Raw genomic sequence first — 15,340 nt, 5'->3', positions numbered from 1 at the left:
ATCATCTGAGTGAATTATATCTGTGTTTAACTTCCACTCAGCGGCGAAAACAGCGGGGAGCGAGAACAACTCTCCGGCTAAAGAGAGCCTCAATAGCCCGGTCAGCTGACAGCTAGCGAGGTGAGCTGCTGGTAGACCAGCGGCAACGGACAGCTCCGAAAACAGCGGAGCACTTTTTGCAATTAAGCGATATGAATTTGGACACAGCTCATCACGCTCATCACATTGTGCGTGATGAGCTATATATATATATATATATATATATATATATATATAGCTCATCACGCTCATCACATTGTGCGTGATGAGCTATATATATATATATATATATATATATATATATATATATATATATAATATGTGTATATATATATATATTAGGGGTGGGACTTTAACGCGTTAATTTCAATTAATTAATTATGGAGAAATTAACGCGTTAAAAATTTTAACGCATTTTAAGGCACTTTGCACCGTGGAACGTTTCTCAGTGCACGAGTTCCCGGCATACAGATTATATCGACGCACAATGTCCAAATTAGGGGCCGCATCCTGCGAAGGACCCGGCCCACGTCTTTCGCAGCCCACGAACACCACAAAGGCCGGAAGTGAGCAGCTAGCCTTCATATCAGCTGCCATCACCTCTGCATAGCTCATGTCGCCTAGCAACCGTGAGTGTGAAGCACAGCAGTGTAAAAGCAGCTGTTAAACGGAGAACGAACTTTTTCTCCTTTTTGTGGTTTAATTTTAAGTCTTTAATTCAAAATAAGCTGTTAAAACAAGCATAGCACTTTTCAGCATCAAGGAATACAGCTGAGAGAATGATTAATTTCCAACTATAACAAGTGAGACATTAATGTTGAATAAAACTATCCAGTTATGATGCTTAACTTTAATTTCAGGAGTTTATCACAGGAGCACTTCCACCCTTCGTTGGTCTGTGTAGTAGACTGGTGGGAAAATAAACAAAATTTTGAAGTTTAAGCTTATGTATATTGATTCATTCATCAACTAAACTTAAATTAATATTTCTCATGTCAAATATTGAAATGCGATTAAAATGCGATTAATTTCGATTAATTAATTACAAAGCTTGTAATTAATTCGATTAATTTTTTTAATCAAGTCCCACCCCTAATATATATATAATATGTGTGTATATATATATATATATATATATATTTATATATATATATATATATATGTATGTATATGTATGTATATGTGTATGTATATATATATATATATATATATATATGTGATCCTGTTAATGTACTTATATACACACACACCTAATATGGACACAATATACCAACTTGCAAAATGCATTTCTTTTTAATTTTGATGTTCATTTCCATGAGTATGTTGGCAATAGATGCCTCTCCACAAAAAAAAAAAAAATAATTGTGGAGTTAAGTTTATATTTGTATACTTCACACTTGGAATTCTCTGTGTTTTTCATACAAACCTTTCAATTTTTTCCCAAATTAATTTTTTCCCCAAACTTTTCCCCAAACTCTCCAAAGAGCTGAAGGATGGTGTCCTTGCTGTAACATATCAAATGAAGAGTTTCTGAAGAATTTGTGGGTGTTTTTCTTTAAATTTGGTCGATGTTTTATTAATGTAGCTGACTAAATTTCTAAATTAAGAAAGAGCCAAGATGCTTTTTTTAATATCCAATCAGGCCTCTACTATAAACGAATACATGATGGTGCCTTTACCAAAATTTACATTTCTGTCAGACAAATGATTTTCTGTCCCAACACAGACCTTCTGTCAGCTCGTCCCCTCATGGTGACATAGTGCCTGTGTGACAGTGAAGGCATCTCTTCTGCTTGATGTGATGAGAATTAATTGCAAGTTAAAAGCAGCCTTTAATCAGTGGACTGCAGAAACAATCCTTGACTCCTCTCTCTTTTCCGTGTGTCGCTCTTCTAATTCTCTTCATGATGTATGCATTTAGAAATATATTTTAATTCATTCCATCATTTTTCTTGCTTTGTGCTTATTTTCATATGGATTAGAGTATTCCTATATATTAAGTCCTTATAGACTGAGCAGCCACATTTATACCTAATATTGTAGAGGTGCCCCTCAACTCTGAACATCAGGACAGGGGCAGAAGACCTCCTGGGGACTTCTTGTGCTGTCTGGCATAGGGACATTGACAGGGCATCCTTTGGGATGTGTGTGTTGCTAAAAGATGCTCAGATTTGGGTTCTGTGATGAGTCGATGCCGGGTCAGTACCTCGGGCTCTTTGTCCTGTTCCTTCAGCCATTTCTGAGGCCGGAGAACATTTGCATAAATGCAGGACGCAGGGTTTCCCAGGAGGACATTGCGTCATAACCAGACAGTCAATGTAATAAACTTTGCCTATCATGGGATTTAATGTTATGGCTTATTGGTGCATATCAGGATACATACAGAAAAGAGAAACCAGAAATATTGACTCGCTTTTAGTACAGCCAGATGATTAATATTAGAGTTTTATGACATCACTGTGTTTTTTACACTTTAAATAGCAGTGCTAACTACTATTGCAAGTGTCATAATGACTTTTTTTAAATTTTGGGCTACACATAAAAGTTTAAAATGTGGTAAGTAACATGTCAGTGCAGAAATGTTCATATTTACTCTCATTTTTTTAGATTTGCAAGAAGTGCATTCATGATGAGTAACTTATACTTTTTCATGCATTTCTACATGTCAAACAACACGTTTGCATCCACTTCCAGCCAAAACACCAAAGAAAGGTATAAGATTGTGAGAAGACATCATTTATTTTCCTCTGCAGTTCTGCAGCTGTGCAAAGTCAAACAGTATCTTAAAGATCATTTTAAAGTGTTTTCAAAGCGTTCCTTCGCTGGAGGACGGCTCCGTCCCAGACACAAGCCCTCCAGAATATTAAGTTGGCAGCCATTTGCTAATTTGAAAAAAGTAAATTATGCTGTGTGGGAATGATTGTTGTTGACTTCTGTAAATTTTAGGCTTCGCGTTCATTCCCTGGGCGTGGGTGAATCCTCGCTCAAACGAAGGTTCAGCACCATCACTCTGCAATTAATTTTAATGCACTGCTAAATATTTTGCATACCCAACAAGACTGCAGCTGCATAAACAGAACTTAAGGATAAATGTGCTGTAGTAAAGGATACCGGACAGAGACGATGTATACTGGTCCATCTGTGATTCTTGGAAAAAATCAACCAAAACTTGATTTGAATCATTGTTAACAGAGGAAAGATGCTCACTGCTTTAACCAGACTGAGGACACTTAATTTCACTATCATGTCAAGATGAAATGAAAGAATGAAGGTAGAGAGGAAAGAGAGGTAGTTTAAGAAGCACCATCTCAATCTGTACAGAGATTCTTCTGTGTTACCGTTTGCTGTGTCTTGTACTGTTCCACTGCTTGCAGTTTAAATGGAAGACTTTTATGATGCAAATTCAGGCAGGAGTGATAAATCTCTCTCGCTCTCATCTGCTGGGCTCCCCTGATGCAAAAAGATGTGTTCTCGCTCACTTTCTCTCATTCACACAGTCGGGCACTCTCCACCCCTCACTCGCATTCACCCCACTGCAGTATCGTGTTACACTCGCCCCCAGGCCACATGAAAAATGAATCAGGCCCAGGTGATGCATGGAGGAAGTGGTGATGGGGGGGTGGGGAGGTAGAGGTAGAGAGAGAGAGACCCCGAAAAAGTAATGCTTTGACTTTCCTCTGCAGCTTCTAGGTCACTTTAATTTGGGAGGTGATAACACTTGCTCAGTCACACAGACATGCGTACACACCAATGTACAGATGCGCACACACACACACAGATGCAAAGCACACACGCTGCCAAAGTGATTTCAGGGTGCTATAAAGTGCTATTCTAATAATTATAGACCTATATAATAATTAGAGCGTGCACGCTGATCATTCATTAAGGATTTAACTGTTTTTTTTGTTGCTGCTGTTGCTCAAAAAGCTTAAAACTGCAAATTCTTCAATATTGTCTTAATATGAGCAGCCAGATATTTTTAAATTCACTCCATTGTTTATGACTCGACATCTTTGCACTCACTTTTAGTCAGAAAATGTAGAGATTTGATATCCAGAGTGAACTCATGCAGAGATTATGAATTATCCAGTTGACTGGGCATATAAATACATAAATGTCATCTAAAATCTGTGGGGTGTTACCCTCAAACATCTCATAATAAACAGCTGCAGTTTTTCATATAGTAACAGATTCCTGAGGTTTTGCTTGTTTTTGCTCACCAGGGTGAGGTGGTGGACGTCCAGTATGGCAGTGTGGACGACCTGAGAAGAGCCAAAGACAGCCTGAACCTCACCAGCCAGATTGCTGTTGTCAAGCTTGGCCAAGTACCTTTATTATACAAGGTAAGTGCTGCCTGCTGTTCTGTACCTCTTAAGTGTATCACACACGTGACTTAATGCTAAGTACTGAGATCTATTTGATACCATAATCCTGCAGCAGGAGAAATATTCACCCAGACTGAGGAATGAAATCTTTTGATCTTTAAAAAAGTGCAAGGTATGACTCAAAAATGATTTTCTTATAATGCAGGGCTTTAATATATGAGCTAAGGTTTTTTAACTTGCATGGAAAAGTAGCACACTGCTTTCTGAAGAATATAAGTGCAGCTTGTTGTACATGGATTTCATACTCAGCAGGACCTGGTGTACATAACTAATTCTTCTACTGACCGAAACATTACCATACCTGCCTTTTTTAAAATTTTAAATCTGCACCTCCTTAACACAATGACATCTCCATCCATTAGCTTCATGAGCAGTAACGTTAGCAATACACTGATTGATTAGGGTTGTTTCTCCTTGGATGAGTGCCACATTCTGCTCAAAGCAGTTTTCCCATCAATAAGAAGATGACAGGGAAAATATATGTTCCAATCCAGTTAATTAAAACATAAACACATACTTACATGTTCATTAACTTCCTCATTGACTTCGTTTCACTTTCCATTAAATCAACGCAGATTTTGTCGGAATAAACGAAGCAATGAAGTCTTAAGCTAATATAAATTAATTGTGTCCATGCATTGTATTCATGACTACTGTACATGACTGCCAAACTTGGCACTGCACTGTGTAATGATTGTACAGAATATTTTACAATAAATTATAATGGGATAACATGAACCTGTGATACAGGTCAAAAGTCACCATATCACTTTTTTTATGCAGAGGCCCAGAGGATATGCACGTGCATGCACAGTGCATTAACCAAACCTGATCTGACAGAGACCATTAGTTTGGGTTAAACCATCAACAGAAATACATTTTAATAGAAATGTTGCAGAGGGGTCATGGGCAGCGGATTTGTTGCGGATGGGGCTGTGTAGCTGCAGACCAGTCAGGTGACTCCTGTTCGCTGACAAAAGCGAAAGCAAAGAGCATGTGAGCATCAGAAGTGGACCGTGGAGCAGTGGGAAAACATGCTACGTCCTGGTGAATCACGTTTTCTTTTACATCATGTGGATGGTTGGGTGCATGTACCCGGGGAGCACCTGGCACCAGGATGGACTAATGGAAGAAGGCAAGCCGGCGGAGGCAGAGTGACGCTTTGGGCAAAGTTCTGCTGGGAAACTTTGGGTCCTGCCATCCATGTGGATGTTACTTTGACACATACCAGCTACCTAAGCATTGTTGCAGACCATGTACACCTTTAATGGAAACAGTATTCCCTGATGGCTGTGGCCTCTTCCAGCAGGATAATCAGAAGTGCTTGACTCCGTGCTATAATTCACAAACGCACAGCTTAAAGCAGATAACCCGTAAGCTGGAGAGGGAATGGCGTCTCACTAAATTAGAAGATGCTCATTTAGCCTGGAAAAAGGGCTCTATAAAAAAACCCTCCGTAAAGCTAGGACATCTTACTACTCGTCATTAATTGAAGAAAATAAGAACAACCGCAGATTTGTTTCCAGCACTGTAGAGCCGAGTATTCCTTTCACTTTAACTTGTAGTGACTTCATGGATTTCTTCACAAATAAAATTTTAGCCAAAATTATTCATAACCATCTCACAGGCGTATCATTACACACAAACTGCTTTCAATACCACTAATATTTATTTAGACTGTTTCCTCTCTGATCTAATCTTTCTGAGTTGACTTCAGTAGTGGATACAAATCCTCAGTGTGTTCATTAGACCCCACTCCTGTAATGCCGTCCTACCATTAATTAATTTTATAAACAGTACCTGTGTGTGTGTGTGTGTGTGTGTGTGTGTGTGTGTGTGTGTGTGTGTGTGTGTGTGTGTGTGTGTGTAAAGCAATGTTAATTTCATTGACGAAATATTTTCGTCGACGACCCTTTTTTTTCATGACGATAACGAGACGATAACTAAATAAAAACTACCTAAAAGGATTAAAACGATAACCAAATTAATTGACACTTTAGTCAACGAATGAAAACGAGACAAAAATGCTTGGCGGGGACGACATCCAATCAGAACTGAGTTAATTTGGTGAGAGGGCGGGACCAGTTAGGAAAACATCCAATCAAACGCACAGTTGCACAAATTTGCTCTAAACCCGGGAAGACCAAACTAGCCTGTGATTGGTCGTTGCTTCCGATAGAACTAAGTGATGTAAACAATATCAGCAGGGAGAAAGAGAAGAGCCGATGTATGGACACATTTGTCCTTTGACGTTGTGACAAACAACAACATTTTACACACTTTATATTTTAGTTAACTAAATCCACTGTAGATTTAGTCGACTATATTACGATAATTTCATCGACTTAAACTAGACTAAAACTAAAACTATTCAGATGACTAAATTATGACTAAAACTAAATCAAAATTTGCTGTCAAAAGTAACACTGGTGTAAAGAAAAGACAGGGAAAATTCATGCTTGCTTTGTATAGTGATATGGACTTTGTGTCAGGAAGGAAAGAATGCCCCATTGTTTATTGAAATGAAAATTAGCAGCTTACAGAGGCTGAAATCAAAGACAAGATAAGATAAGATAAGATAAAACTTTAATAATCCCACGACGGGGAAATTTGTGCATTACAGCAGCTCAATACAGAGAAAAAATGAAAAGGATGAGTAAGAACAAATAACTAAACTAAAAACTAAAATTCAATAGAATAAAATAAAATAGCAAAAAACTATACACATATACATAAGCACTATATACATAAATATATATATCAGTGTCAATACCCACATTTACATATACACACATATACACACACACGTCAAAACACTATATAAAGATATCAAAATATTATATACATTTGTAGCCGGTAAGGTACACAGCATACACGGTATGCATTATATGGGTGAGTGTAATAAATAAAATGTATCTGGACTGTATGGATAAAGTGATGGCAGTGGAGGTAAAGTGTCCAAGTGACTCAAGACATGAGGACACCCCAAAAATCAACGGTGCTCAGTAGTCTGTACGGCGCCCACTTGCTTGTATGCATGACTGACAGCATGAGACAAAGGATGGTGTGCTGGAGGATCTCCTCCCAGATCTGGACCAGGGTATCACTGAACTCCTGGACAGTCTGAGGTGCAACCTGGTGGTGCCGGATGGGCTGAAACATAATGTTGCAGAGGTGTTCTGTTTGATTTAGGTCAGGGGAGTGTCGGGGCGCTGTCAGTCGTATCAATTCCTTGCCTGCGTACTCTCACTACATGAGACCAGGCATTGTTGTGGACCATGAGGAAACAGTGACCCACTGCACCAGCGTAGGGTCTGACAGTGAGTCCCAGGATTTTAACTTGATACCTGTCAGGGTGGCATTGCTTAGCCTGTAGAGGTCTGTGTCCCCCTCCATGAATAAGAGTCCAGAGACCATCGCTGACCCACCACCAAACCAGTTTAGTTCAGTTAAATTTTATTTATGTAGCACCAAATCACAACAAACAGTCGCCTCAAGGCGCTTTATAATGTGAGGTAAAGACCCTACAATAAAGACCGGTCATGCTGAACGATGTTACAGGCAGCATAACGTTCTCCACGGCTTCTTCAGACCCTTTCACATCTGTCACATGTGCTCAGGGTGAACCTGCTCTCATCTGTGAGAAGCACAGGGCACCGATGCTGGACCTGCCAGTTCTGGTATTCTATGGCAAATGCCAATCAGGCTCCACGGTGCCGGGCAGTGAGCACAGGGCCCACTAGAGGGAGTCGAGCACTCAGGCCGCCCTCATGAAGTCTGTTTCTGTTTGTTTGGTCAGAGACGTTCACACCAGTGGCTGCTGGAGGTCATTTTGTAGCTCTGCAGTGCTCATCCTGTTCCTCCTGCACAAAGGAGCAGATCCTGGTCCTGCTGATGGTTTAAGGACCTTCTCCTGTCCAGCTCTCCTTCAGTAACTGCCTGTCTCCTGGAGTCTCCTCCATGCTCTGAGACTGTGCTGGGAGACACAGCAAACCTTCTGGCAATGGCACGTATTGATGTGCCATCCTGGAGGATGCAGTATTTATGCTCTGAGATATCATTGTTTTACTGTAGCACATAAAGGACTTTTCATCAGGCATAATTTACTCAGTTGAATGCCAGTGAAAGAATCTTATATTTCACCTTAAATATATAATGGTGCTGAATTTGCAGTACAATTCTGACATACTTGTTTAGTTAATTCCCGTGTGTCATCCATCAGACATTACACAACTTTTTTTGTGTTAAGTTATTGTTAAATGACAGGCTAATGAGGCGTAACAGGAGTAAATGGAGGTTACCAAGAAAGGGAGAGTAAATGTTTAAAGAGGGGTCACCGTGCTCCGTCTTACATTTGCTTGGTTAGACTTCTAAAACTCCATTAACTGAAACAGCTGTCACATGGGACCCCTTCAAGCAACAGGCTGCTGACCCATTTTTTCCTCTTCACCCACAGTTGGCAACAAATTTGATCATCTGCGCCTCATAATGTCCGTACGTACCTGTGGGTGAGAGAAATGTTCGGCCTTTACATCGAAGCAGGGAAGGATGATTGATGAGACTTTTACTCTCGCTAATGAGTGTGTGACGGTGACTGCAGGCCCTAATGTTACACATGCAGCTCAAGTCAAATTTGACACACACACACACACAGAACGTGCTCATCAATGTAGTTTATCTCATTTGGCTCCATTAATAGCAGCTAATCTTGGAGAGACATTACAGAATTGCAATGTGGTGTTATTTCAGTGTATTTTCCTACTCTTGCACTCTGTGTGTGTGTGTGTGTGTGTGTGTGTGTGTGTGTGTGTGTGTGTGTGTGTGTGTGTGTGTGTGTGTGTGTGTGTGTGTGTGTGTGTGTGTGTGTGTGTGAGAACTGCATGCCTTTCATGTGAATAAAAATGTGTATTAAGTGTTTTTATTCTAAGAGGATGATTTTTGAGTTTGTGTGCGTCTGTGTGTGCGTGTCCATGTCTGTGTATGTGTTGTGTCCCTGTTTTCCAGTGAAGGACAGAGTTGAGATGAGAGTGGAATGACCGTGGTTGGTGTCACATATTCAATAAAATAGTCATCTACACTCATAAAAAACAAGGACACTACATCTCCCGTGGACAATGATGAAATACTGCGCTACACAGTGGCAGCTGCAGCACACTTCATCTCACCCAGAAACACTTTTCCATTATTATCAGTGATGGTGACTGCATAAACACCAGTGTAACCTCTGATCAGCATGAAAATCAGCCCCCCCCCCCCAATGTTCATTTTGGTCATATAAACAAAAATAAGGTTCTTAAAAAAAAAAACAAAAGTCAAATCAGAAATTAAAAATCTTTACTCTTTTATCCGATCTTGGGTTTTATGAGATCTAAATCTTGGGTTTGGACTTTGATACTGTTACTAAGAAATCTAAACATTGTTAAAGACAAAGTACCGACAAACTCCTCTGACTGACCTTTCAGAGTCTGAGGGTTTCTGCAGAGCGGACTTTATCCACAGAGCCCCCCCGAGTCCACAGCACCCACTGCTCATGCCACAGGACACAACACTAAAAAAATATTCACTTGAGAAACATGAATAAAATAAAATAACTACATGGGAAAGGAAGCTGTATATGCGTATTTATGCCTTTGAGTGTTTCAGTCAGTGAATCTTTGTGTGTCTCCAGCTCTCCCTGCTGTCCCAGTTGGGTTTTGGAGGTGTTCTTCTCTACATTGACCCTTGTGATGGCCCCCCCAGTCGCCGCAGCTGGCGTCAAGCCTTTCGGGTCACTCTAAACCCTGGAGGAAATCCTGCCGTTGGTGAGTGACCAATTTCTGTGTTTCATGTTTTTTTCAGAAAGTTAATACAATTTAATTCAGTTCAGTTTGATTTATATCAAACCGCTTCACACCAGCAATCAAGGCACTTTCTTTTTTAAGGTGAAAATCATACAACAGGACCCCAATTATTAGACAATCATTGATCAAGTTCCCCGAGTTCCTCATTGTATTGTCGTCCACGGCTCCCTGCCCGATGTGCGTTCTCCCGTCTCTCCGTATCCTAGTTTTGAGTAGCTTTCCCAGTTCGTGCTGCTGGCTCCATCCAGCTCTGAAAACCTGTTCATTCAGCAATGAAGCTGAAGTTAAGTTTCATCCTGTTTCCGAGTCCTGCATTTTGGGTCCATCTCCTGCCTGCCGCCCAGCTGACCTGGACAGTTAGAGTGGGATGTCACAGTGTGACCAGCTGATTTGTGCTTCTGTGACTCTAAGTTTCACCTGGGCTTTCATTACCATCATTGTTACTTTACAAATTGTTGCCATAGTGTAGAAGTTGGACATGTGATAATAAAAGCATTACAAGCTTAAAAACATCCATAGTATTCTCATGTTGTCACGGCTGGTGCAGGCAAGGCAGGGAGGACCTCAGAGCAGGAAGCAGGGCGAGAGCTGAATAAATACTTAGTTTTATTGAAAATATACTGTAACACAAAAAATAGGCTGGTAGGGGCCAGCTACACAAAGAAACTCAAAACTTAAAAACAAAACACAGCAGTCGTCAACACTGACGTAGAAGTGACGAGGACCCGGACAGAGAGCAGAGGAAAACTGAGGGCTTAAATACACATGAGGAAATCAGGGAGAGTGGAAACAACAGGTGAAACAAATGAACCTAATAACACAGGGGAAGCAAACTGAACACAACACACAAGGAGCACGAGACTACCAAAATAAAACAGGAAGTGACTAACATAACACACAGACCTTACACAGAAGACGTGACAAAGGGGAGCAGACATTACATAAAGACACAACAAACTGGGAACACTAAACTATAAGAAACACAACCCAAAATTACAACAAAACAGAACTAAACAAAAAGGAACTCAGAACATTGGGCCACCGGCCCAGGACCGTGACCAGTGATGGTACTGATTACTTCATTTTAGAAGTAACTAAGTTAGATTACAAGTTACTTTATTAGTTACTTTCAGCAGCTGCCGGTGTTGTGCCAAAAGGTGATCGTCTGTCATAAAGTGATCCTGATGTTTCTGTGTGTTTTTATGTGTAATGTCTTTGCTTATATTGGTAAACAGAGTGCAGTCAACATGATTTATGAAGGGCTTATATATAAAATAAAGAAATAATCTCTTTTTCAACAATCTTTAGGAGTCTGTGTTATTGTACCTACATTATAATCAATCCAGAGCTTTTTGGCCACTTCAAATATATTTATAGATCTGTGATGTTATATTTGGTGTGATTTCTGCAGCTTTCTGAGCCAGATTTCTGTTTGAAAATACATTTTTAATGTCAGACAGTTTTTACCTTGTGATAGAAATGCTGTTTCTCACTCAGAATTACCTGATATCATTCATGAGAGATATGCTTGATATGCTTCACAGATTATAGGTCAACAAGTCATTTACAGCCGTTTAAATACAGGGAATGATTTATATATATATATATTTTTTTTTTTTGGCAAATACCGAAAATTTCTTTTTGGCAGACGGTCACTTTTTGGCACAATACCAGCCTGTACTACATACTGCAGTAGAGGGCTTTTCAACTTCTTCAGCTCTCCCCCCACTTACTGGTTTCTACCGAAGTCCAGCTTTTGTTGTTTGGGTGCTGGGGGGGCTCCTGCATTAGCTGCAGCTCTGCTTCACCACCTGTTGCGACTCGCTCTGTAAGTGTGACTGCGCCGTGACTCCAGATGTTTCCTCATATTTGACGTAGTGTTTTTGAAGCTAGATACAGTAGCACTTTGTCGCCAGCACAGAGCGCACACCTAACCTTGATGTTGTCATCTTTAGCTGACACAGACTCAGAATAGTGTCTGTATTTCAGCTAGAAAACGTGCCTCTCTCTCCTCCTTCCATTGTTTATGTTTGTGTCGCTGTGCCGTTATTGTCCTCATGCTGAAAACGGGACTAACAGACGTCACTCCCTGAGACGCAGGACGAAAGCAAAAATACATCTTTGTACTGAGTAAAATGACCAAAAGTAACGCACAGGGACTTGGATAAGTAACTTTAATCTGATTACTGGATGGCAAATAGTAACACGTTAGATTACTCATTACTGAGAAAAAGTAGTCAGATTAGAGTAACGTGTTACTAAGTAGCGTGTTACTGACATCGCTGACCGTGACGCATGTCGCCTTTCAATAAAGACGGACTGAAATAGCATGAAAAGCTTATAAACATCTGCTTGCATGAACCCTCTGATGGGAGGCTGTGCAAGCGAGTGAGAGCCTGCCATGTGGGAACATTACATCCTCATTTGTTGAGTATCTCTTAATCTGTAAGGAAAGTCCGACTGCGGTCCAGTTAAACTGCTGCCTTTAACCACAGCTCAGTTCAGTGACAGTTCTCTCGAGAACCTGCTCGATGCTTCAAACTTACCTTGGTCTCTGGCAGAGGATTTAATATCTCTGTGACTCTGTTCTACTGTATTTAAATCACCCTCCCCAGATGAATGACCTTTCTGACACTGTCTTGTCCCCACTTCCTGTTTTTCTGCCCGGTCTGGTCAATAGGGATATGTCATTACCGCCGAAGTATCTTTAATCCTTGTAAGAGTCCCAGTACCACAGTGGCAAGACCCAGTAGAGCCCCACCAGATGTCTGGACTGCTGTGTGAGCATGTGTAAGAGTGTATATGTGAACGGGTGTGTTGAGCTGTATATAAGTGGAAGAGAGAGAGACAGATGCTGGCTGTCTAATCGCTCACCAATCGCAGTGCTCACAGGTCCCCTGTGCTAATGCAGCTCAGAAGAACAGAGGATGTGAAAGGACACCTCATTACTCATATCAACCACACTTTATTCAGCTGCCAGACTGCCAAGATTAATATCTGTGTTTTGTTACCGAAAAAAAAAACATTCAGTGAAATTAATAAGTAGAAGAGGTGTCATATAAGCATATTAGAATCAGGATTTAAGTAGAAATTAAAGCACACTGATTCTGTATGTTAATGTTTTATTAATGTTTGGCTTGCATTGAAACACTTTGCTTCACATGTTTCTGTAGAAACGGGTGCGGGCTCCAAAATGAACTGCATTTAAATTACAATGCAAGTAAATCTTACTCTATTTTTGATATTTTTTATGGTCGCCAATCATCAGCAATAGTATTTGTTTCATTACCCTCCATATATTTCTGTTGGCAGTGGTGGTCTGCCATTTCTGTGCTGCATGCAGAACGCTTACCCAGCCCTGAGGGAGCCACCAAAAACTAGTACAAATTATGCATGAGATCCAACACATTAACACGCTAACGCACAGGAACTGCCGTGCATTTCACCTTCTCTACATCATAGTGTGAGAGTTTCCCTGGGTACACTGTAAAGGTACAAAGTATTTACCCTGAAACCTTAAAAGTACCGTGTTTAATGTAGGTCCCATTTAATGTATATATTTTCATATGTGTAGTAAGTGGCTCTGTGGTGTCGTGGTTACCATATTCACCTTACATAGATAAGATCTGCGGTCCCATTCTGTGAGAAAACACAAACCCAGCCTCGTGGGGTCACAAGCTGGTAATCTCCCAGTGCCGGTCCTAAGCCCGGATGAACGGGTGGGTTGTATCAGGAATGGTCTTCGACGTAAAAATCGGGAAGAAACGGGGGGAGCAGCAAATGGCAACAGGTCAGGACTCAAACCTGCACCGCCTGCAGTGCCATGCGGCATATATGGTCGCCTGCTCACACCCTGAGCCACCCTGGTGCCTATGCTGGGTTTTTTTTTTCAAGGATCACTTGAATTGGTTTCAACTGAAATTGTTATAGAACAAACTTAAACGTGATCTTTCTTTTAGCAAGGAACCATATACAGTAACTTGATTTTCAACATAACATTAAAAATTTGTGGGGAAAAAAGCCACAAAAGTAAAATGAATGAATAAAAGTCTCCAATAACACTCTAGGATTGAAATGTTGAATTTCCATGTATTTCAGTGTCGGCCCTATAAAGACTTATCTCCAGGACTTAATGCTGGCATATCTTTCTATTCATTCTTTGGTGACATTTCATATTCAGAGAAAGAGAGTGAATAGAAAACCTTTGTGTAAGTTATTCCTGCTGGCTTATATTCTAAAAATCTGAAAATATAATGAAAAGAACATGTGTGCTGGTGTCATGCAAGTTTTATCTGAGATATGATAAAGCAGAGACATGGTTCTCAAAGAATCAGAGCAGGTGTTGTTGACCAGCTAATAGGAGGCATTTCTAAAATGGCTACAAAGTTATCAAAACTTCTTGAAGGATTTAATGTTTATTAAACATGAAAGGAAAAACTTAGATGTACCACAGTCTTCCCAGCACAAAGTCACCCCACAGTCAGTGCAAAGGCCAGAGATCCAGCTCAGACTCTACAGGCCTCAGCTGTCATGGTAATGTTAGCATGACAGCATGAGAAAGTTCATGATAGTTGCCGGGAGAAAGCCTAAACAGAATGTGGCATTGCATTGCAACATTGTACCGTAATGCACAGCCCCATGTTTGGTCATATCCAAACACAGCATATCAGCACAAACACCTCATACCAGCTGAGAAGCACAGAGGTGGAGGGGTGATGTTTGTGCTTGTTTTGCATCCAGCTTCCATTGAACAATTGAATCAGTTGAGTCAAATTTGAGGTCATCTGTCCAACAGCTTGATTGAAATTGGGCGTACCAGGAAATCTAAAACGGGGGGTGAAAAATAAAAGTATCGAGGTGTTGGTCGAGTAAAAATCGAGAGCTCGGCCCGATTGAAATTCTGTGGCGGACCCTGAGAACTGTAAATAAACGAACGTGCAGTCTTGTAAGAACTGAAGCAAGATTGTAAAAGAAGAGTCCGAACTTCTCCACAGCAGTATGAGAGACAGGGACTTCACGTTATTGCTGCGAAAAGTGGTTCAATGAGCTAATGAATAATGGGGTGTGCTTAGTTTT

The 15,340-nt window shown here is 40.5% G+C and overlaps 1 protein-coding gene across 1 annotated transcript in view; it reads left to right on the top strand.

The window, feature by feature from the left end:
- naaladl2 (N-acetylated alpha-linked acidic dipeptidase like 2) overlaps positions 1-15,340 on the top strand; it is a 411,382-nt gene that overhangs the window by 176,058 nt on the left and 219,984 nt on the right. The window contains exons 7-8 of the mRNA XM_030727141.1: positions 4,263-4,382; positions 10,093-10,225. Of these exons, the coding sequence (XP_030583001.1) occupies positions 4,263-4,382; positions 10,093-10,225 (253 nt within the window). The remainder of the gene's footprint in view (positions 1-4,262; positions 4,383-10,092; positions 10,226-15,340) is intronic.

Source organism: Archocentrus centrarchus, chromosome 4 (assembly GCF_007364275.1).
Source record: "Archocentrus centrarchus isolate MPI-CPG fArcCen1 chromosome 4, fArcCen1, whole genome shotgun sequence".
Lineage (NCBI taxonomy): Eukaryota > Metazoa > Chordata > Actinopteri > Cichliformes > Cichlidae > Archocentrus > Archocentrus centrarchus.
This window is presented reverse-complemented; position numbering and strand designations above follow the sequence as displayed.